The sequence below is a fragment of the Phacochoerus africanus genome, chromosome 9, assembly GCF_016906955.1.
Source record: "Phacochoerus africanus isolate WHEZ1 chromosome 9, ROS_Pafr_v1, whole genome shotgun sequence".
Taxonomy (NCBI): domain Eukaryota; kingdom Metazoa; phylum Chordata; class Mammalia; order Artiodactyla; family Suidae; genus Phacochoerus; species Phacochoerus africanus.
The window spans coordinates 43,493,364-43,515,588 of NC_062552.1; the positions used below are offsets into that span (position 1 = coordinate 43,493,364).

At 35.4% G+C, this 22,225-nt stretch overlaps 1 protein-coding gene across 2 annotated transcripts in view; it reads left to right on the forward strand.

Annotated features, from left to right (window-relative positions):
- CD2AP (CD2 associated protein) overlaps positions 1-22,225 on the forward strand; it is a 113,343-nt gene that overhangs the window by 75,386 nt on the left and 15,732 nt on the right. Inside the window, exons 6-13 of one of the 2 annotated variants that reach the window (XM_047795339.1) lie at positions 868-1,058; positions 3,762-3,840; positions 4,506-4,600; positions 7,227-7,331; positions 8,925-8,961; positions 10,556-10,618; positions 16,294-16,459; positions 16,841-16,983. In XM_047795339.1, coding sequence (XP_047651295.1) covers positions 868-1,058; positions 3,762-3,840; positions 4,506-4,600; positions 7,227-7,331; positions 8,925-8,961; positions 10,556-10,618; positions 16,294-16,459; positions 16,841-16,983 — 879 coding nt within the window. The remainder of the gene's footprint in view (positions 1-867; positions 1,059-3,761; positions 3,841-4,505; positions 4,601-7,226; positions 7,332-8,924; positions 8,962-10,555; positions 10,619-16,293; positions 16,460-16,840; positions 16,984-22,225) is intronic. The other variant, XM_047795340.1, reaches the window with a different exon arrangement.

The window sequence follows — 22,225 nt, forward strand, 5'->3', positions numbered from 1 at the left end:
CGTATTAGCATATCAAATCTAGCAAAATATTTAAAGGCTAATACATTGTGACTAATGGGGTTTATCCCATTCATTCAAAAATTAATATGGTCTAACATTTTTTAAAGGGTTAAAAACTATATGTTCATCTCAGTAGATGCAGAAAGAATTTTATGTATTCAGTACTTACAATAAAAAAAACTCTTAGCAATAGCAACAGAAGGGAACTTCTTCAGTTGGATGAAGTTCATCTGTGAAAAACCAGCTAATGTCCTTTTTTTTTTTTTTAGGGCCGCACCTGTGGCAGGCACCCAGGCTAGGGTGGAATCAGAGCTGTAGCTGCCAGCCTGCACCACGGCCACAGCAGCTGGGGATCTGAGCCACATCTGCGACCTACACCAAACTCACCCCAACACTGGATCCTTAACCCGATGAGCAAGGCCAGGGATTGAACTTGCATCCTCTTGGATGCTGGTCAGATTCGTTTCCACTGAGCCATGATGGGAACTCCTTTTTTTTTTTTTTTTAACAACTTTTTTGAATGATTAACTTTATCTCTTTAATGTTTCTATCTTATCTTATATCATCTTTGTCCAAGAGCTGTAAATTTTGACATGTTCTTCTTAAGGACCTTGTACACTGTGATTTCATGGATTTCTGTTTAGCATTTTACTCTTTAGAAATATTTAAAATTGTTGTTTTAAACATCACAAAAAATATCACTTTAGAGTACATCTCACTCTTTGGAATATTTCAGTACTGAGTCGTTTCTTTGTTTTTATTTTTTATTAGGATGTATAGAATATAAATACTGTGGAAGGGCAATGTTAAGGTTTTTGTGATTTTTTTTTTTAGGTGTCATTCTTTAAAAACAAATTATTCTTTCAGAAACTGTTTTGACTGGGTCTACCTCACCTTTACCCTCTCCGGGGAATGGGAATGAAACTGCACCTGGATCAGTTACTACCCAGCCAAAGAAAATCCGAGGAATTGGATTTGGAGATATTTTTAAAGAAGGCTCTGTGAAACTTAGGACAAGAACATCCAGTAGTGAAACAGAAGAGAAAAAACCAGAAAAGGTAGTACTGACGAACTTTCCTAGATTAACTCCATTCATTCTCTCATGAAGCATTGTTTTAAACTGTCAAAGTTAGTCTGCAACCCCGTTGCCTTTTCATTTCTGAGATGCCAGTGATAGATTATGAACAAGTGTGAGAAACTGTTTTCAACTCTAAGTGACTTACTTTAATGTTTGTTTGATTCTTATAAAATTGGAATTTTGGGGGGTAAATTTAATATGAACTTTTCTTAGTGGAAACTTTCAAGTTTTTGGTTATCATGGTGTAGAAATAGAAAAGGCAAGTGTTTTTTTGTTTTGTTTTGTTTTTCCTTTTAAAGCTGAAATTATGGTTTTTTTCTTTCAATTTGAAGTAGGCCTAAAGTGGGCCATTTTAAAATGGACTCACAATGAAATATTAAGTTAATTAAGCACTGTTTAACTTTCCTCTGGATTGTCAGCAGTGGTGAAATCTATTCATCACTAGCCCTGAAAGTGTGAAGAACTTTATTTTTCATTAGCATTTCCCTGGCATTTTGAAGTAAGTCAAAGTGAATCTACCATACTAATACGAGATTTTAAAATAAACCCTTAAGTTTTTATTTTGTGGGGAAATAGCCGCAATCTTTAGAACATTTATTTCCAGTCTATTGTTCTGGTGTTAACCCCTTGGAGATGAAGTTGAGTATTTACTTCAGATTTCCCTTGACTTTTAGAGCATTGTTTCCATTGTAGTCTCATTTATATGTCTTTATTTAATTTTTAAAGTTTTAAAGTTTTTTAGTATTTATTTGCCTTTTTTACATTTCATTTCTGAGAATATTTTGGTTAGTGAAATGTATTCCGAAGTTTTCTCCCAAAGTGTTAGTTTCAACATTTTTTTTTTCCCTCTCCCAGCTTGTTACATATTTTCACATATGTTCAGGAAAGAGAGTTTATACTTTCTGTTTTGCCCTCTTCCCAGCTCTGTGACTATCTGGCATTAAAATTATGGGCCTAGGAGTTCCCATTGTGGCTCAGTGGTAACGAACCCAACTAGGATCCATGAGGATGTGGGTTCGATCCCTGGCCTTGCTCAGTGGGTTGGGTATCTGGCGTTGCCATGAGCTGTGGTGTAGGTCACAGACGCAGCTCAGATCCCCCATTGCTGTGGCTGTGGTGTGGGCCGGTGGCTATAGTTCCGATTCGACCCCTAGCCTGGGAACCTCCATATGCCTCCATTGCATAAAATAGCAGAAAAAATAAAAAAAATAAAAAATAAATTAAAAAAATTACGAGCCTAATTAATTCTTGGTTTTAAAGGTAAAGATTAGAATTCTTGTTTCTGGAATGGTGCTATATGGTCATGTAACAGCTGGGATTTTTTTTTTTTTGTCTTTTGGTCTTTTCTAGGGCCGCACCCACAGCATATGGAGGTTCCCAGGCTAGGGGTCGAATCAGCTGCAGCTGCCAGCCTACGCCAGATCTGAGCCTCGTCTGCAAGCTATACCACAGCTCACGGCAATGCCGGATCCTTAACCCACTAAGCAAGGCCAGGGATCGAACCTGCAACCTCATGGTTCCTAGTCGGATTCATTAACCACTTCGCCACAGTGGGAACTCCGAGCTGGGACTGTTTAGAAGCAATGTCTCTGTTACAAGAAACATTAGGCTACATAATCAGGGGTTCCTTTCTAACTCTAAAGCTTATGTTTGTATTAAATAACTTTACTTGATTAATAAGCTTTCATTTTGCCATGTTTAATGTTCACTAAAGAGTTCTTGTTAGAATAATTCAAAATTACATTGTGTGGTAGCCTTGTGGCGCTTGCTTTTATTACTGAATTATCTAGGAATTGATAAAAGTAGGGAGCACATTTGCTATGTTTGTAGATGACAGCAGATAAGATAAAATGGATAAAACTGGGCAAGACTGAAGTGAATATCTTAAAAGAGAAACAACATAGAGCGATAGTAAGTTATCATTATGTTCAGATTTTTGGTTAATGAAATCTAAAGTCAAACATAGTGTTACTTCTGAAGGGATAATTCAAGGAAAAACTAGTACAAGATGAAGGACTTACTATGGTCAGTTACAATGGAAAATTATCTACTAGACTTGGTTACAAGGTTGTAACATTAAATGTTACATTAAATGTTTTCATTCCCATAGCAGCAATGAAATAAGTATAAAGAGTCTCTTTTTCGTCTCTGTTTCATTGTAAGGAGATTTAGTGCTGTTGTTTAAGAGCTTACTTTCTGGAGTCAGACTTTCTAGGTTCAGATGGGCTCCCCTACTAAATTACTTTTATTATGGACAGATTACTTAACTGCTTCCTAACTCATTAAAGAAGTGAGTGGTAGTACCTGTTTATGCAGATGGTTCTGAGAATTAAGCTATAATGTATGTAAAGTGCTTATTAGCTCAGAGATTGGTATATAGTAAATTTTGAAATATGATTATTTATTCTAGAGAGTTTAAAATAAATCACAGTATTACAGATGTCACAGTATGTTTATCATCCTTAAGACAGGGAATTTTTTAAACCTAATTTTAAAAGTTCTAGGCTTTCATTTAAGTAGCTTTTCCGATATTTGTCTTTTTCATGGCAGAGTTTTTAGTCACATTTTTAATTTGGTTGTAAGTGCCATTAGGGAAAGCTAAGTAACTGTTAACAGAAATTTTGTTTAACATTAATAGCTTTATTCTAACTTCAGATATTTGACTCTGTCCTTTCTGTTCTAGCCCTTAATCACACAATCACTAGGATCCAAAACTCAGAATGTGGAGATAGCAAAAACAGACACTGACAGTAAAATTAAAGGTACCTTTTTTTTTTTTTTTGTCTTTTTGCTGTTTCTTGGGCCGCTCCCGAGGCATAAGGAGGTTCCCAGGCTAGGGGTCCAATCGGAGCTGTAGCCTCCGGCCTATGCCAGAGCCACAGCAACGTGGGATCCGAGCTGCGTCTGTAACCTACACAACAGCTCACGGCAATGCCGGATCGTTAACCCACTGAGCAAGGGCAGGGATTGAACCCGCAACCTCATGGTTCCTAGTCGGATTTGTTAACCACTGAGCCACGATGGGAACTCCAAGGTACGTTTTTGAGTGACATTTTCATATTAGAAATGAAGCATGTTCAAATATATTACTAGATTTGATGAAGACATTTGTTACACTGTACGACTTCATCAGAACATTAAGTCCTTCTAGATTTCAGCACCATGAGGTCAAGGGTTTTTGTATGCTCTGTTCACTGATGTGTCTGCTACAGTTAGAACTGTGCCTAGAACTAATGGGCATGTAATAACTACTTGAATGACTAATTAATGAAATTATTACTTAATTCAACATACAGTATTGGCCACAATTATTGAAATCATCTCTAAAAGCTTCTAGTACATCTCTTTAGACAAAATAGAGGCTTAATAACTATTTGTCAAAAGGACCAATTTATATAAACTTCATTTTTTACATTCTTTATTTTAGCTAAGGAATATTGTAGAACATTATTTGCCTATGAAGGTACTAATGAAGATGAACTTACTTTTAAAGAGGGAGAGATAATCCATTTGATAAGTAAGGTAAGATATTTCTCAGTTTTTTTTAGTGAATCAGTTCATTCACATAAATATTTTTTCATAGTCTTCCATTCCCTTAGAATGTAAGCTCTAGCAGGGCTGGGACTCTGTCTTGTTTATCTCTGTGACCTGAGAACCTGGCACATAGTAAGTGATAAGAAAGAGCAAACAGTTATTGTCTATCTTTGTTATAATTGATTTAGTAGAAATTATTTTCACCATTGTGTTATTTTTTCCTCTAACCCCAGACCTCCGTGCCCATCCTCCCTACCCAGTTTCTGTTCTCATTTCCTGTTTCACATCATCCCATTTTTTCTCCCCATCTTATGTTTGTTGTATTGTTTGTAATATAAGAAGAAAAAGAATAAAAATAGGGAAACAGCTTTAATGTCCATCAACAACTTGGAATGAATTAAGGGAAAAGAAAACCCAGTAGTACTGGGGTATGGGCAGAATCCTGTAATAACTATTTGTAATAGTACACTGTAAGTATTTGTTTTTGCTATATAATCCTTTAAAGTAATTTTTGAAGTTTCTCCCAATGTTTTAAATTGACTTAACAGATTTAGTGTATGTAATGGGAACTTTTTATTGAAGTATAATTAACCTAACAACACTGTATGTTAGTTCCAAGTACACAGCATATTGATTTGATGTTTTTCTACATTTATTATTTCTAGATATCATTGATATTTCTGTCACCATGCAGAGTTATTGCAGTATTATTGACTGCATTCCCCATGTTGGACACTTCATCCCCTTGACTCATTTATTTTGTGACTGGAGATTTGTACCCTCACCTCTTTCACTCTTCCCCTCAACTCTTCCCTGGCAACCAGCCACTGGTTGTTCCTCTGTATCAATGAGTCTGTTTCTGTTTTATTTTATATGTTCATTTCTTTTGTAGATTCCACATATAAGTGAGATTTTATGCTATTTGTCTCACTTACTTCATTTAGCATAATACCCTTTAGGTCCATGCCTATCACAAACGGCAATATTTTGTTCTTTTTAGTATCAGAGTAATATTATATATATGTGTGTGTATATATATATAATATTATATATATATCTTCTTTATTCATCTACTGATAGACTTTTAGGTTGCTTACATATCTGGACTGTTCTAAAGAATGCCACAGTGATTGATTATGGGGTGAATATATCTTTTTGAATTAGTGTTACTATTGTTAGAAAAATACCAAGAAGTGGGTTGATGGATTATGATACTTCTATTTTTAATTTTTTGAGGCATCTCTATACTGTTTTCCATTGCAGTTGAGCCAATTTATATTCTTACCAGCAGTGTAGGAGGGTTCTTTTTTCTCCACATCTTCTCCAACACTTGTTATTTGTGTCTTTTTAGGTTGTCATTCTGAATGGCAGAGGTGTTATCTCATGGTTTTGATTTGCTGATGGTTAGTGCTGGTGGACATCTATTCATGTGTCCACTGGCCATTCTTCAGAAAAATGTTTAGGTTCTGTGCTTATTTTCAATCAGGTTGTTTATCTTTTTGATACTGAGTTGTATGAATTCTTTGTGTATTTTGTATATTTTGAAAATTAACCACTCATGGGATATATGTTTAAAAATAGCTAATCCCATTCATTAGGCTGCCTTTTCATTTTGTTGATTGTTTCCTTCACTCTGCAGAAACTTTTTACTTTGATGTAGTCTCATTTGTTTATTTTTGCTTTTGTTTCTCTTGCCTGAAGAGACATATCCAAAAAATACTGCTATGTTTTCTTCTAGGAGTTTTATGGTTTCAGACTTCATATATAAGTCCTTAATCCATTTTTGAGTTTATGTTTGTGAGAAAGTCCAGTTTGATTCTTCTGCTGTAGCCGTCTAGTTTTACCAACACTATTTATTGAAGAGATTGTCTTTTCCTCCTTGTATAGCTCTCTTGGTTTGCTGATATTTTGGATGCTAATATTTTGAATGAAAGTGGGGAGTTAAAGTCCCCTACTATTAGTGTATCACTATCAGTTTCTCCCTTTATGTTTGCTAACATTTGTTTTATGTATTTAGGTGCTTCAGTCTTGGATACATATATATTTACAATTGTTATATCATTTTGTTGGATCGATGACCTTATCATTATGTAATATCCTTCTTTGTCTCTTATTACACACTTTGCCTTAAAGTCCATTTTGTCTGATATAAATATTGCTACCTCAGATTTCTTTTCATTTTCATTTGCATGTAACACTTTTTCCCATCCCCTGACTTTCAGTTTGTGCATGTCTTAAGATCTGAAGTGAGTCTCTTACAGAGAGCTATCTTGAATGATGTGACTAATGTTTGGTATAGAAAGTGTCGAAAAGAATGTTGAGCAACACCCTCCTCTTCTGTTTCTGCTCCTTTTTCTGTTCTCACCCTCTGAGTTTTTATCCTTGTAAACTAGATTTTTAAATTATTTGATTTATTAAACAATTAAACTTAATTTTACTGCTGTTTGAAGGAAAATATATACATATATTTTAGGAGGGCCTCGCAGTCTGTTTAAAGTCTTTATTTTTCCTTATAAAAATAATGGAATTCAGTATTTTCCTATTTTGTTGCTAACTTTTTTCTTATTTAAAGATAGCCCCTGTTATTTTCATCATTCTTCAATTTGCATTTTAGGAGACTGGAGAAGCTGGCTGGTGGAAGGGTGAACTTAATGGTAAAGAAGGAGTATTTCCAGACAATTTCGCTGTTCAGATAAATGAACTGGATAAGGATTTTCCTGTAAGCATTTCTTTTTCAATGATGATAATAATTTAAAAACCTTTGCCAGTATTTCTTAAAAAACAAGTTTTTTGCATAGTTACTGAATAATTTTATGAGAGGGTTTCAGATTTATATAATCAGGTGAAAGTTATTTGAGTTATGGTAAAAACAAAACAATATATCAGTTCTTTGCTTTATTCCTGTTTTTCTTTTTCCCCAACTAAAAAGTAACCATAGACTTTGTTACTGTGTTATAACTAAGAGAAAGAAGGTTGGCCATACGGTTTAGACAAATTAATACTTTACTGTAAGAAATTATGTCTATTTAATTTTGTTGAAATTTTTTAAGGTACTCTTCATCTCACTATTATTTTGTCATTACATTTTGAGGAAGGTGAGAAGAAGGCTTTTCCTCCTTATGGGATTTAATGTATCTGTCTCACTTCTCACAGTGAATAAAGTGAGACTGAGTCATCAGTGATCTTTTGCTCTTCTACAGCTTGGTCTCTTTTTTTCTGCCTATGGAGGGATGAATCTAACTGTGTTTTTAGGTTAGAGGGAACGAGAGTTGTACAGAGAACAGACATACCCGAGGAAGACAAGTCTACCATACTTGATTTAAGCCAATGCAGAAATCTCTGACCTTTGTACAGTAAATTACAAGAGGATAATGTAGTGAGGCATATGCTATCTGAGAGCTTTTGCTGGATTTCATTCACTATTGATTAAATAGCCTTCAATGTGTACTTCATTTTTATACTCTTCTCTTTTTCTTTTTTTTCCTATCTTTTAAGGGCCTCACCCGCAGCATATGGAAGCTCCCAGGCTAGAGGTCGAATTGAAGCTGTAGCCGCTGCCAGGCTGAGCATGGCAAGGGAGTGAACCTTGTCCTCTTGGATACTAGTTTGTTTCTGCTGAGCCATGATAAGCACTCCCTATACTCTTCTTAATGTACACCTTTTTAAAATACTTTTATTTGGTATTTATACAGTATAGATTATCAGTCATCTTTAATTTGGAAAAACCATAGTCACATACTTAGAAATGTGCCTCAAATTTTTTAAGATGTAAAATTAAGCCAAAAAACAAGTGAATGCTTATAAAGCCAAGAGAATTTTAATAAATTGAGGAAAAACAGACCTGTACCTTTAATCTTCACTTTGAGAGCTCTGAGGAATCAAGAGTAAAGGCTAGATGTATTTATTAGCTACTCCTTTTCTTTTTAAAGAAAGTCTCGTTCCCTTTCCCTGCCACCCACCCATCTTTCCCCCCAAAAAGCTCAGCTGTTAAAGGGGGTAAAATGGTACCGAGGAATCTTAAAATAGGGGAGGCAGGACAGAACAGTTTTGCTCATCATTAAGATATTTTTAAATTTATCTAACTCAGATAATTTTTAAAATATTTGAATTTTGATTAAGAAGGCATTTATTCTAATATGCATTTTTTGTCCTGATATTTTGTGGAGTTGTTTGAATCTTATTTTATAATTTTTAGCAGGGATGGGATAAGGAGAGATGTTTATATAACTTAGATTGCTTATGATCAGAATTTACTTTAACTATAAATATTTAATAATGTGTTTTACTGTTTTCACCATTATCATTTTAATAGAAACCAAAGAAACCACCACCACCTGCTAAAGGGCCAGGTAAGTTAGAAATAGATTATTTAGTTTGCTATTTTTCATATTTTTTAAGTTCTGAAATTATGAAATTGGGTCTTCTATAAATCATTGATTTTCTTTTAGCAGAAATTAAATATGGTGCTATCAATTTTTTAAAAATATATGAAAATGGGAGTTCCTGTCGTGGCGCAGTGGTTAACGAATCTGACTAGGAACCATGAGGTCGCGGGTTCGGTCCCTGCCCTTGCTCAGTGGGTTAAGGATCCGGCGTTGCCGTGAGCTGTGGTGTAGGTTGCAGACGCGGCTCAGATCCCGCGTTGCTGTGGCTCTGGCGTAGGCCTGTGGCTACAGCTCCAATTCGACCCCTAGCCTGGGAACCTCCATATGCCTCGGGAGCGGCCCAAGAAATAGCTAAAAAGACCAAGAAAGAAAGAAAATGGAGAGTTCACATGGCATCTGTCAGTTTTTTTTTTTTTTTTAAATACAAACTGTATAAAATAGGAATCGTAAAAATGTTTTGGATACTTTTCTTATATGACATTTTGAGTTAAGGAAATTAAGCTTAAATCTGTATAGAAAACAATATATTTAGGTAGCTAATAAGTTATTCTTCTTTTTCAGATGCAGGTCTTTTTTTTTTAGGGCCGTACCCATGGCATATGGAAGTTCCCAGGCTAGGGGTCAAATCAGATGCCTACACCACAGCCACAGCCATGCCAGACCCAAGCCACATCTGTGACATACACCACAGTTCACGGCAACACTGAATCCTTAACCCACTGAGCAAGGCCAGGGATCAAACCTTCATCCTCATGGATACTGGTTGGGGTCGTTACCGCTGAGTGGCAATGGGAACTCCTGAAATCCATTTTTTAATATCTCAAACAAATGCTGATTATATACTCTTCCTTCAGAGTGTGGTAAGGTTTAAGCAAACTAGAAAAGTTTTATTTTTTCTTTGTAAACATTTGAATAAGTGATGGCATATCTAGTTAAATTTTTATAATCTATTTCTATAAGTTCTAGCTCCCAATTCCTGATTTCTAAATATGCAGTCTAGTTTATTTTTCTTTGAAAGATTTGCCCTTTTTTAGAAGAATGCAAGTCCCTCCCTCCTTTATAGTTTCATCTTTGTATTTGCTAACCTTACCCCAGAGCAAAGAAAGCATAAGTTAAAGGCAATTTTTATAGAAGTTGGTATTGAAAACTTTCTCGCCACTAATCATACTGGGCTTTTAAAATTAATTAAAATTAAATAAGATTAAAAAGTTAATCCCATTGTTTCAGTAGCAACATTTTCAATCTTAGTAGTCAGTATTGGGCCACACACAAGCAGAATATCCCATCATCACAGAAGTTGTCCCGGGCAGTGGTATTATAGCGAATGTGAACTCCTTTGTTTGATAAAGAAGGAACCAAGACCACAGAGCTTTCATTTGCTCAAGGTGATAGTGACAGGTACAGGATGAGATATTGAGCCCAGTAATTCTGGTATATTGTTCATTCTGTTAAATCATGTTTTCCTCTGGTGTCATTATTAAACCTTTGCTTTTAGAATAATTTTCTTTGTGTCCTAATGCTATATTTTTAATGTATTAACTTCCCTCCCCCACCCCAGCTCCAAAGCCTGAGCTGATAGGTGCAGAAAAGAAGTATTTTCCTATAAAGCCTGAAGAAAAAGGTGAGGCAAATTCTTCCACTTTTAGAAAAATAATTCTTCCTTTCATTGTCATTGTAAAGAAAAATATGTCTCCACACTGAGTCATTTATACTGATTTTTAACAGGTGTTCATTATCTACCTTGTAATGCTTGGGGTTTTCTGGAAGGGAGTAGTTTGTCAAGATCGATAGGAAATTAACATTTTACTCAAACTGATAGTAGTTTACATTCATGAAAAAGTTAAACCATCACCTCAGTAAGGATGTAGTTTTAAATCAGCTATTCCATAAAAATTCCAATAAAATTTTTTTTTACTTTCATAGAGTCTCGTTAAAATATATTAAAAATTTTCTCTAAGCTCTAAGAATGAGTTCTTACTTAAAATATGGATGTGATTTATTATGTATTATTTGATTTTTACTGCATATATTTGTCATGTAAACTTGGAAAGGTATTCCAAGATACCATATGTATTTTGTTTAAAAACATTGTTTTGTTATTGTTAATACCTTCTTCTCTTTATACAGAAAGATCTGCAGTGGTTTTGTTTAGTAGATTAAGTTATATATACTTCCAAAAACTTGAATACTATTTCAGAATGCTGTTGTTTCTACTGCCAGCGTTGTTTCTACTGCCTATTCTTGTCTCTTGCTTAAAATGTTGCTTTATTCTCTTAACTGATTTCTGTCATTTTAGTCCCTTGTTTGGCTTCTGTTTCAGTGTTGCCAGATTCATTTTTTTTAATAGACTATTTTTTAGAAAAGTTTCAGATTCATAGCAAAACTGAGCAGAAAGTATAGAGTTCCCATACTTTCCCTGCCCCCACGCATGCACAGCTTCCCCCACTGTCAGCATCCTGCACAGTGGTGCATTTGTTAGAATCAGTGCCCCTCCACTGACACATCATTATCACTCAAAGTTCATGGTTTACATTAGGGTTCATTTCTGGCATTGTATATTTTATGAGTTTGGACAGATGTATAATTTGACAAATGTATACTTGTAATAATACAAAATAGTCTCGCCTCCCTAAAATTCTTCTGTGCTCTGTGCTTTCATTCCTTCCTCAACCCTTGACAGCCACCATTCATCTTTTCTCCATAGTTTTGCTTTTTTCAGAATGTCATATTGTTGGAATCATACGATATGTAACTTTTTCACATTGGCTTCTTTCACTTTGTAATGTGCATTTAAGTTTTCTCCCCATCTTTTCATGGTTTAATAGTTGTTTCTTTTTAGTGTTGTGTTAATTGTCCAGTGTCTGGATGTATCATAGATTATCCATTTCACCTACTGAAGGATGTCTTGGTTGCTTTTAGGCTTTGGCATTATGAATAAAGCTGCTATAATATCATCTTCTGTTCTTTTCATTCAGTAAATGTATCAATCACACTCTTAACCCTGAATAATATGCACCTTCATAGCTTAATCTCTTTCTCATCATCTTTGCTCAGCGTGGAAAGTTTTTTATATTCCCCTCCCCAGCTTTTTTTTTTTACATTTGATATTTAAAAATTTATAATGTAAAAACAGTTTATACTTAATCTCAGATCAGTGCTTTGTGATATAGGTATTATTAGGTCCAACTCTTGGATCAGTTTTTTTTTGGTTTTTTTTTTGTTTTTTTTTTTTTGTCTTTTTGCTATTTCTTTGGGCCGCTCCTGCGGCACATGGAGGTTCCCAGGCTAGGGGTCGAATCGGAGCTGCAGCCACTGGCCTACGCCAGAGCCACAGCAACTCGGGATCCGAGCCGCGTCTGCAACCTACACGACAGCTCACGGCAACGCTGGATCCTTAACCCACTGAGCAAGGGCAGGGACCGAACCCGCAACCTCATGGTTCCTAGTAGGATTCGTTAACCACTGCGCCACGACGGGAACTCCTGGATCAGTTTATTTTAAATACTTGATCATAGTGTCTGTTCTGCATGAAAAGCTCATCATACAGTTATGTGGAACCAAATGTAAGAAGTATGTTACTGGCTTCATGATGTTCATTCTGATATTTCTTTCACAGTCCCCTTCATCAAGTAGGTAAGGTGTTTTGTTAAAATTGAGATAGTAACCTCCTATATTTCCTGACATCAGTCAGTTGATTTTATAAACAAAATGGAAGGTAATGCATTTTTACTACATTTACTCAAAATCCTGGCAAAGATGAAGTAACAGAGACTGAATTTGCTCTCCTGAATTAAGCAACTAGAAAACTGGATGAAATGCATGCAACTGTGGTTTTAGACATCATACAGTAGGTAGCATAGGACTGTTTTCACTGAGGGAGGTTATCACTGAAACCTGCAAGGCAAGCCCTGAAAGTATTCCAGCTTATTGTATAGAAGCAGCCAGACAGAGCCCAGTGTTCCAGAGATAGGAGCTTAGGAAGGCCAAGGCAGCTGTAGTTTGTGAGACAGAGTGCTAGAATGGAGGGAACTCATAGAATACTTAGAGGTTTCTGTAAGGCTTACGATGAAGCTTTGGCTGAGTACTGAATTATACACATGTGAAAGGAAAATTTCCATAGCTGGAGAAGTAACTGCTGGAAAGCATTTGGTGAAGCAGTATCTAGAATTCACAAATAGTTCTTGATCCCACAAGCCACAGTGGCAAGACCTCATGAGGCATTGGAGTCCATAAAAGAGCATATCAGTGTGGACTAAAGGCACTGAATGTAACCAGAGCGTGATCTCCTCCAAGCAGGAGCTAAGTACCAATATGTTAATAATGGCAGTCTGGTTTCCCAGTTATCAGAATGGAAGGGGACTGTTGTACAGGTAAGCATTCTTTCTGGAGGTTTTTGGTCTGTGCATCTGGCACAGATGTTAGCCCAGCCTTACAGGTCAGCAGATTACTGTTCCTGGGAAGACATAGTGATAGGCTAGGAATTCACTACTAACACATAAGACTACAGATTTTGAGGATACAGTTGGTTGATTTCTGGGACTTAGAACCCCAATAAATTGAATTGTGACTCTCACCTGATCTCTTTAAAAAAAAGTGTGGGGCTCCACTTTGCACATAAGCCTTTGTCTGTAGCAGAAGGTCGTGTGGCTGCTGCCGGTTCCTACCCAAAGGTCCACTAGTGTCATTAGTTCATTCACTCATTCAGTGGATTAGAGATTAATAAGGACTATCAGAGTTGAATCTTTTGTTGTCTTATTCTTGATTCTTTGGGCAGCCATGGTCTGCTGCTGATGCCCAGTCAGTGCGTGGCTGAATTTATCCACATCTATTGCTTTCTTTGCATTTCGTGTTCTTTGCCAAAAGTACACGCATGTATTTTAGAATTTCCTTTATGGAAGACATAATGATGGACCATGTCTTGTTTGTTGGAAAACATTTTCTTTTCTCCTTGTTCTTAAAAGATATTTTTTCCCTCTATTGAGTTCTAAAGTGGCAAAATAGTTGGTTTGGTACGTCTTTCAGCATACTGTGTGAAATAGAAGTCCTGTGAGTCAGTAAAAAGAATGCTTGAACTGTAAACGGTAAAAAACTTTGTAAAAATCGAAATTTATTTTCAATTTCAAAAGGTGTGTATTTTCCAATTCATATACTGGCTATGGATTCTTTTTTTTTTTTCTTTTTTTCTTTTTAGGGCCACACCCACAAAAGTTCCCAGGCTAGGGGTCAAATGGGAGCGGTAGCTGCTCGCCTATACCATGGCTGCAGCAATGCAGGGTCCAAGCTGTGTCTGCAACCTACAGTACAGCTCATGGCAACGCCAGATCCTTAACCCATTGAGTGAAGCCAGGGATCAAACCTGCATCCTCCTGGATACTAGTCGGATTCATTTCCGCTGTGCCACACGGGAACTCCCTGGCTGTGGATTCTCAAATCAGTATTCCTATATTACACAGTGATTTGGAGATCAGTGTTGAAAGTATGCTTTTAAAGTGTTGTATACTCTAGTACCTTACTGTAATATAGTTTACATTGCTCTGGAATTAAAATGAAGATTCATGTGTTAAAACTTGTTAAAGGGTACTGAGCTCAAATGACTAAGAAGGATATGACAAGTCCTCTGTCGTTAGAAATGCAAACAACTTCACACTTACTAGGATGTCTGTAATAAAAATAAAAATTGAAAATAAAAAGTATTAGCAAAGATGTGGAGAAATCGGACCCCTGGTAGCCCTAGTGGTTGCCAGGGCCTAGGTAGGGGAGGGAGTGGGGAGTGACTGATTAATGGGAATAGAATTTTCTTTTCGGGTGATAAAAGGGTTTGGGAGTTAGGTAGAGGTGGTGGTTGCATAATGTGAATATACTAAATAGCACTGAATTATTCACTTTACAATGGTTAATTTTGTGTTACGTAAATTTTACTTCAATAAAAATAAATAAATCCAGTACTCAAACACATTGCCACCATCTATTGATTACATAAGAAATCAACATACAGTCATTGATTTAGTCATGGGTATACCAGGAATGGCGAATACGGTTTTTTTCACCTTTGACTTCCATCAATATTAAATGTATTCTTTTGTTTTATTCTAATCTGAGAATTGAATTGATTTCAAGTTGTTGTTTATGTATCTGTTATGTTCATTTGATCAGGGAACTTCTATTTAATTTATCATTTAACATTTTCCCTGATGTTTTATATCAAATATCCTTTAATATTTTTTAGAAACTTAAGTCTATTAAACTTACATGATTATAACCCTGATCGTTATAACTCTGATACTGATGACTCTATCCATTTATAGTTAGAATTGGGGAGTTTTGGCTTTCACTCCTGGTGGTGTAATTATATGATGTTTTGTATAGTTTGAGGCCATATAAAAATGGATTTTTGTACCAAATCATGATGAGGGTTTTAATAGACTAAGGTATATTTTCAAATAATCCAAGAAAGCTGTGCATAAATAATAAAACTGAAACAATGGTATTTTGTATTTTCATTGTGATTAAATGAAATCTGTAATTTTGAACAAGGAATTTACCCATGGCCTACAATGATTAAGATTCATAATCACCAGTTTCTGATTGTTAAGAAATCTCATGAAATTATTTGTGGTCCTGTGATAGACATTCTTTTCAAAGACCTTGTAAATTTTGGAAAGTACTCAGTATTGCTCTTAGGAGTTTCTTATTTTTGCATATGTGCCTTATAATACCTTTTTGCTGACTGTTGGATCATGAATAATTTCATATGTGTGCACATGTGTCAGATTTAATACTTCTTCTTAGTTCCTTTAAGGAACTGAGATGTCATTATGTATAGAATTGTGCCTTTTTTTTTGTCTTTTGTCCTTTTAGGGCCGCACCGGCTGCATGTGGAGATTCCCAGGCTAGGGGTCTAATCGGAGCTGTTGCTGCTGGCCTACGCCAGAGATACAGCAGTGCCAGATCCAAGCTCACAGTGATGCCAGATCCATAACCCACTGAGCAAGGCCAGGGATCGAACCTGCAACCTCATGGTTCCTAGTCAGATTTGTTTCCTCTGCCATGATGGGAATTCCCAGGATTATTTGTTGATCAGAAGCTTATTAGCAGTCCCCCTTCCCACCAAAGCAGAGTTTTTAAAAAGGTATTTAGGATTATTAAATTAGAACTGTAAAACAGATAAAACAGTACACACACATATGAGTAATGTCTCTTTCTGTCTCACACTTTTCCAGCCTGATAATAGCTTTAAGAATTAGGAAAACCTAAAGAGTTCTGATAGTAACTCACTAAATATTTTTAAATAATCAGATGAAAAATCAGGGCTGGAACAGAAACCTTCTAAACCAGCTGCTCCACAAGTCCCACCCAAGAAACCTACTCCACCCACCAAAGCCAATAATTTATTGAGGTCTTCTGGAACAGCATACCCAAGGCGACCTGAAAAACCGGTTCCTCCACCACCTCCTGTAGCCAAGTAAGTATTATCTAATTTTATGTTAGTTTATTGATTTACTTGCCTTTGACATAATTGACTCTGCTACCTTTCTATATCTCAAAGTAATTTTTAAAGTATTTGCTTTTCATATTTTTTGTATAGACTATAATCTTTGTTAAATGTTAATCTTAAAATTGCACTAGGTGAATATACTCAGGTTAACCTGTTTTACATTTTCTGATTTTATTAAGATTGGTCTTAGAGGTTTCTGTTTGTGGAAATAATTTTATAGACAAGAAAGAAAAATCATTGGTATGTTACAGCATTTTTAGTGTCATTAAATCACAGTGTTAAAAATTAAAAGATGGTCATGCTTTACATACAAATGATTGTTTTATGTGTTTGATTTTCTCATTTCAGGATTAATGGAGATGTTTCTACCATTTTATCAAAATTTGAAACTGAGCCAATATCAAAACCAAAGCTAGATTCTGAACAGTTACCACTTAGACCAAAATCAGTAGACCTAGATTCATTTACAGTTAGGAGCTCTAAAGAAACAGGTAAGTTAATGTGGAAAGATGGTGCATAAAACATTGGAAAATATAGTTTTTAGAAACTTTAAAATAAGACATCTGTATATATCATTTGTGTGTCAGTAGATACAGTGGAAATTAATTAAAATTTGTTTGAAATCTCTGAAGCCAAAATAGAAAAATGAAACTGAAAGACTATAAATGGGTAAAATATTTATGGTTTGTATAAGCTTTCTTACTGGTCAGAAGACTGAGATGGATATTAAAAGATCAGCCATTTAACATTCTATCCTTTTATAATGGAATGACTATACCATCTAACTTAAGTAAATACGAGCACCTTTTAATTTTTAAAGTTTAAAAAAGTTTAAAAAGTAAAGTTTCAGTGCCCACACTAGATTATGTTTAAGAAGGCTATTTTTATTTCTCCATTTAAATCTAAAAATACTTTTTTTTCCCCAGTTCTAGAAAATAGGCATTTTATGACCCCCTCCCCTTGGTTCCCCCCATATATAGATATAAATATATATTGATAGGCTTTACTTCTATAGCTAAATATTGTTCCTTAAGTTTTAGGACTGATTTTTCATCCCTTTAATCATCTTTGTCTCCTAATCTTTTATACTTTTGAGTTGTAAAAGGGAAAACTTGAAACAGAGAAATCTTGATAAAGGTCTCACTTTTAAAAACATGTCACAATCATTACCTTCTGGTAGTTATTGTATAGCACTTTGTATTCATTTTTAGTTTTTAAAGCGTTAAAAAGCACTTAAAGCATTTTTTGTCTGTTTTTATGTTTTTTGCTTTTTAGGGTTGCACCTGCAGCATATGAAAGTTCCCAGGCTAGTGGTCAAATCGGAGCTGTAGCCGCCAGCATAGACCACAGCCACAACAATGCCAGATCCAAGCTGTGTCTGTGACCTACACCACAGCTCATGGCAGTGCCGGATCCTTAACCCACACTGAGCGAGGCCAGGGATCAAACCCACAACAACCTCATGGTTCCTAGTTGGATTTGTTTCTGCTGTACCACGACAGGAATTCCCTTAAAGCATTTTTAAAGCATTTTCTTAGATATCTTATATTAATACTGACTCAGATTATCAGTACACACTGAAATAGATGCCATATCCTCTTATTTTGCATCTAAATAAAGCTTCAGACACAGCAAATGTTCAAGATCACATAAACCAAAAGAGAACTCTTTAAATCTCCTTTATATAAAGTTCTCTGTGATTTTCTTTGAAAAAAATTTAGTGTCTTATTTTATTTTTTAGCTTCAGTGTTAGCATTTCTTTACATTTAAACTTCAAGGTCAGTTACACTAAGATTTATTTGTCACAGCATTGTAAATTGTGCTCCTTATTACCTTTCATATTTTTTTAGGTGACTTTATTTTTCTTCCTTCTCTTTATTTTACCAGTATAGAAGCTCTGGCCTAAGCATGGCCTCCTTCAGTTTGGTTTTGGTTTTGTTTTTCTTTTTACTGCCTCACTTCGGGCATATGAAAGTACCTAGCTAGGGATTAGATCAGAACTGCAGCTGCAGGCCTACACCACAGCAATGTCAGATCTAAGCCTCGTTTGTAACCTATAGCACAGCTCACAGCAATGCCAGATTCCTAACCCACTGAGTGAGGCCAGGGATTGAACCTGTACCCTCATGGACACCATGTTGGGTTTTTAACCCACTGAGCCACCAGGGGGACTCCTTTATGCATTTAAAAAAAATACCCTTTAGGAGTTCCTGTGGCGCAGTGGTTAACGAATCTGACTAGGAACCATGAGGTTGCGGGTTCGGTCCCTGCCCTTGCTCAGTGGGTTAACGATCCGGCGTTGCCGTGAGCTGTGGTGTAGGTTGCAGACGCGGCTCGGATCCAGCGTTGCTGTGGCTCTGGCGTAGGCCAGTGGCTACAGCTCCAATTAGACCCCTAACCTGGGAACCTCCATATGCCGTGGGAGCGGCCCAAGAAATAGCAAAAAGACAAAAAAAAAATACCCTTTAAATTTTATTTTGAGGTTAGTGGTAAAAAATTTAATTCTATCAGTTCTTACAGTTTTCTGTTTGATTTAAAATATAGCTAGAAATACGTTTTCAAAAGTGGCAGTTGGAGGGATTTTCCTGGTGGTCAGTGAGTTAAGGATCTGGCATTGTCACTGCTATGGCACGGTTCAGTCCCTAGCCTGAAAACTTCCGCATGCTGTGGGTTCCACCAAGAAAAATAAATAAATAAAATTCTTTAAGAAAAAAAAGGAGTTCCCGTTGTGGTTCAGTGGTTAATGAATCCGACTAGGAACCATGAGGTTGAGGGTTCGATCCCTGGCTTTGCTCAGTGGGTTAAGGATCCCACGTTGCCGTGAGCTGTGGTGTAGGTCGCAGACGCAGCTTGGATCCCGCATTGCTGTGGCAGTGGTGTAGGCCGGCAGCTACAGCTCCAGTTAGACCCCTAGCCTGGGAATCTCCAAATGCCATGGGTGCAGCCCTAGAAAAGACAAAAAAACAAACAAACAAAAAACCCCGAAAAGGTAATAGTTGGGATAAAAAATTAAGTGCACACTTAAAAAAAAAAATTGTTATAGTTGCTTTACAGTGTTCTGTCAGTTCTCCTATACAGCAGAGTGACCCAGTTACACATATACACACATTCTTTTTCTCACATTATCCTCCATCATGTTCCATCACAAGTGATTAGATATAGTTCCCTGTGCTTTACAGGAGGGTCTCATTGCTTATCTACTCCAAATGAAAGAGTTTACATCTGCCAACCCCTAACTCCTAGTGTATCCCAAGTGTACACTTTTAACTTTGGAAATCAAAAATCCATAAATCCAAAAATCCAAAAATTTCCATATTTTTCTGCAGTCTTTTTCACAGAAGTCTTAATTTTAGTAAGTCTCTTTGGAAGCTGAAAGAATAATATTTAGAAATTATTTTTTTCTGTATTTTTCTGTTACTTTGTATCATTATTTAGTTGCCGCAAGTCATGGAAATTATAAAACTTAAGTAAATTAAAACACATTTTCACTTTCTTTCAAAACTTTTACTGTTTATGATCACCAGCAAGCTTTGTTTACTTTGCTATATTCCCAAATAACATGTAACAGTGTCAAACTACTGGTGGTTGAGAAGTTTTTTTCCTTTGTTTTTTGGTCCAAATTCTTGTCTTATATCCATTGCCATTATTGTAGAACAAGGTTTGACAATTTCTAGTTTCTGGGGGGAGTGGGGCATGGTGTTGTTGAAGTGAATTAGGAAGTAATTCAGAGATGCTGAGACTTTTAAGATCAAAAACCTAATAGTTAACGTCCAAGCTGCAGTCTTTGTATCCTCCACTATCAGACTGCCTTTGGTGTACTGTACTTACCTCCTGTAAAGTTCAGAAAATATGCATTTTGGAAATTGATTTCATATTAAGTAGCAAATATTTACTGAGGGAAGTATGTATTTGCAATAGTGTTTTGGCCTCAAGTAAGTATGCTAAGATAAAAGGTATAGCTGCTGATAGTAAATAGCTTATATCTCAAATCTCAAGTCTGAGGCTATTCCTTAATTTCTGTTTTAAAAAAAAAATGTGGGTTTTTAATTATTAGCTGATTGGTCATTGGCATGTTTTATATTTTCTCACCTAACAATTGAATGATCCATTATATCTGTGATATCTGTTGGAATACCTGATATGGAAGTTGTTATAAAATGTAATTTCCCTTCTCCCCATCCTCCTTTGTTAATCCCATCTCATTCTATTTCTGCTCTTATCTATCAATGGGTGTAAATTCCTGTCCCTACTCTTAGATATGATTTTCTTGAATATAAAGTTATGTTTAAACATATATGTTTATGTATATAAATATAGAATCTTTGTTCATATAAGAAAAAACATTCCTGGAACACTCAGTTTGTTTCAATTTGCTTTTTTTTTTTTAAGTCCTTCCATATTCTCATTTATGAGCAAGGATAGTAGTACAAATTACAAAGCTGTTAGAACACGTTTTAATTTTTTTCCTCTTTTTCCACCAGAAATTGATTTAGAATAATTACACTGTACTGCAGGTTAATTTTAACGTTCACATGGTCTAAATATTTCTAAAATGGTAAATTTTTCAGGAAGTAAAATTGGTTTACAATTAGTTTTGAAATGCAAGATAGAAAATGTAGTGAAAACAGAGCTACTTCATTGGGAAAGCACCGTTGATAAAGTAGTCTTAGAATGTAGTGTATTATCCTTTTTGATCATCTTTCTGTGATAAATTCTCAAGTTAAAGGGCATTTTAGAGATATATGCATTACTTGATCTGAAAGCCTTCATCGTTAAATAGGGCCACATTCTCTTTAGTTCTGTTTGTTCAAATTAATTTCCCAATATTTATTCATTTATTTCTTCCAGAAAGAATTTATGGTGAGATTTTTTTGTATGTCTGCCTGTTAAGTGGCAGACATTCAAAAAATTATAAAAAGTGAGCATGTATCTAAACTTGGACTCAAAGAAAACAAAACACTATGACCCAAAATATAGAATTTACCTGGGAAATAACAGCAGAGATTAAAATTTTTATTATTTCCTTGATAATATCATTATAGAGTATCACATAAGGCATTACTGAATTCTTATTTATATATGTAGGAGATTTTAAGTGTTGTATTGAGTTGTGTTTTTATAGTGAGATAGTTAAAAACAATATTAGGTCTTTTTTTTTTTTTTAACTCTACCATCCCAGAATTAAAATTGCCTCTTTTATTGTAAATACTGTTTTGTTCTGAGGACTAAAACTTGACTAAAAGGTGGTTAATTTCAGATATATCAATGAGTTGTAGATATGTTTATTACTCTGAACTCTAATTTTCGTACTAAAACATCCTTTTAGAAGCTGTCTTAATCTTCAGTGAGTAATTTTGAAAAGGCTTCTTTCTAGTTTAATGTATATTGAAATTAATACTAATCATATCTTTTCCTTTTCAAAGACAAAAGAATAAAATCTAGTACACATCTGAATGTAAATTCAGATAAACTGTGATATCTACTAAACTTTGAAATGGTTCTGTTCATTCTGCAACTGTTCCTTTTTCCTGCTTTGTAAAATAATTTTTTTGGTTGAGTCTTTTTTCTAGACATTCCTATCCTTGACTTTTCTTTCCAGATTTTGTTTCCTAGCCTGTTTGCCATGTTTCCCTTCTTACGTGTCAGGAAATTATCCTACCTTTCTCCATTTTGGTAAGATGACAATTTATAAAAGAAATCAAAATAATATATTCAATATAAATAGGTGGTGCA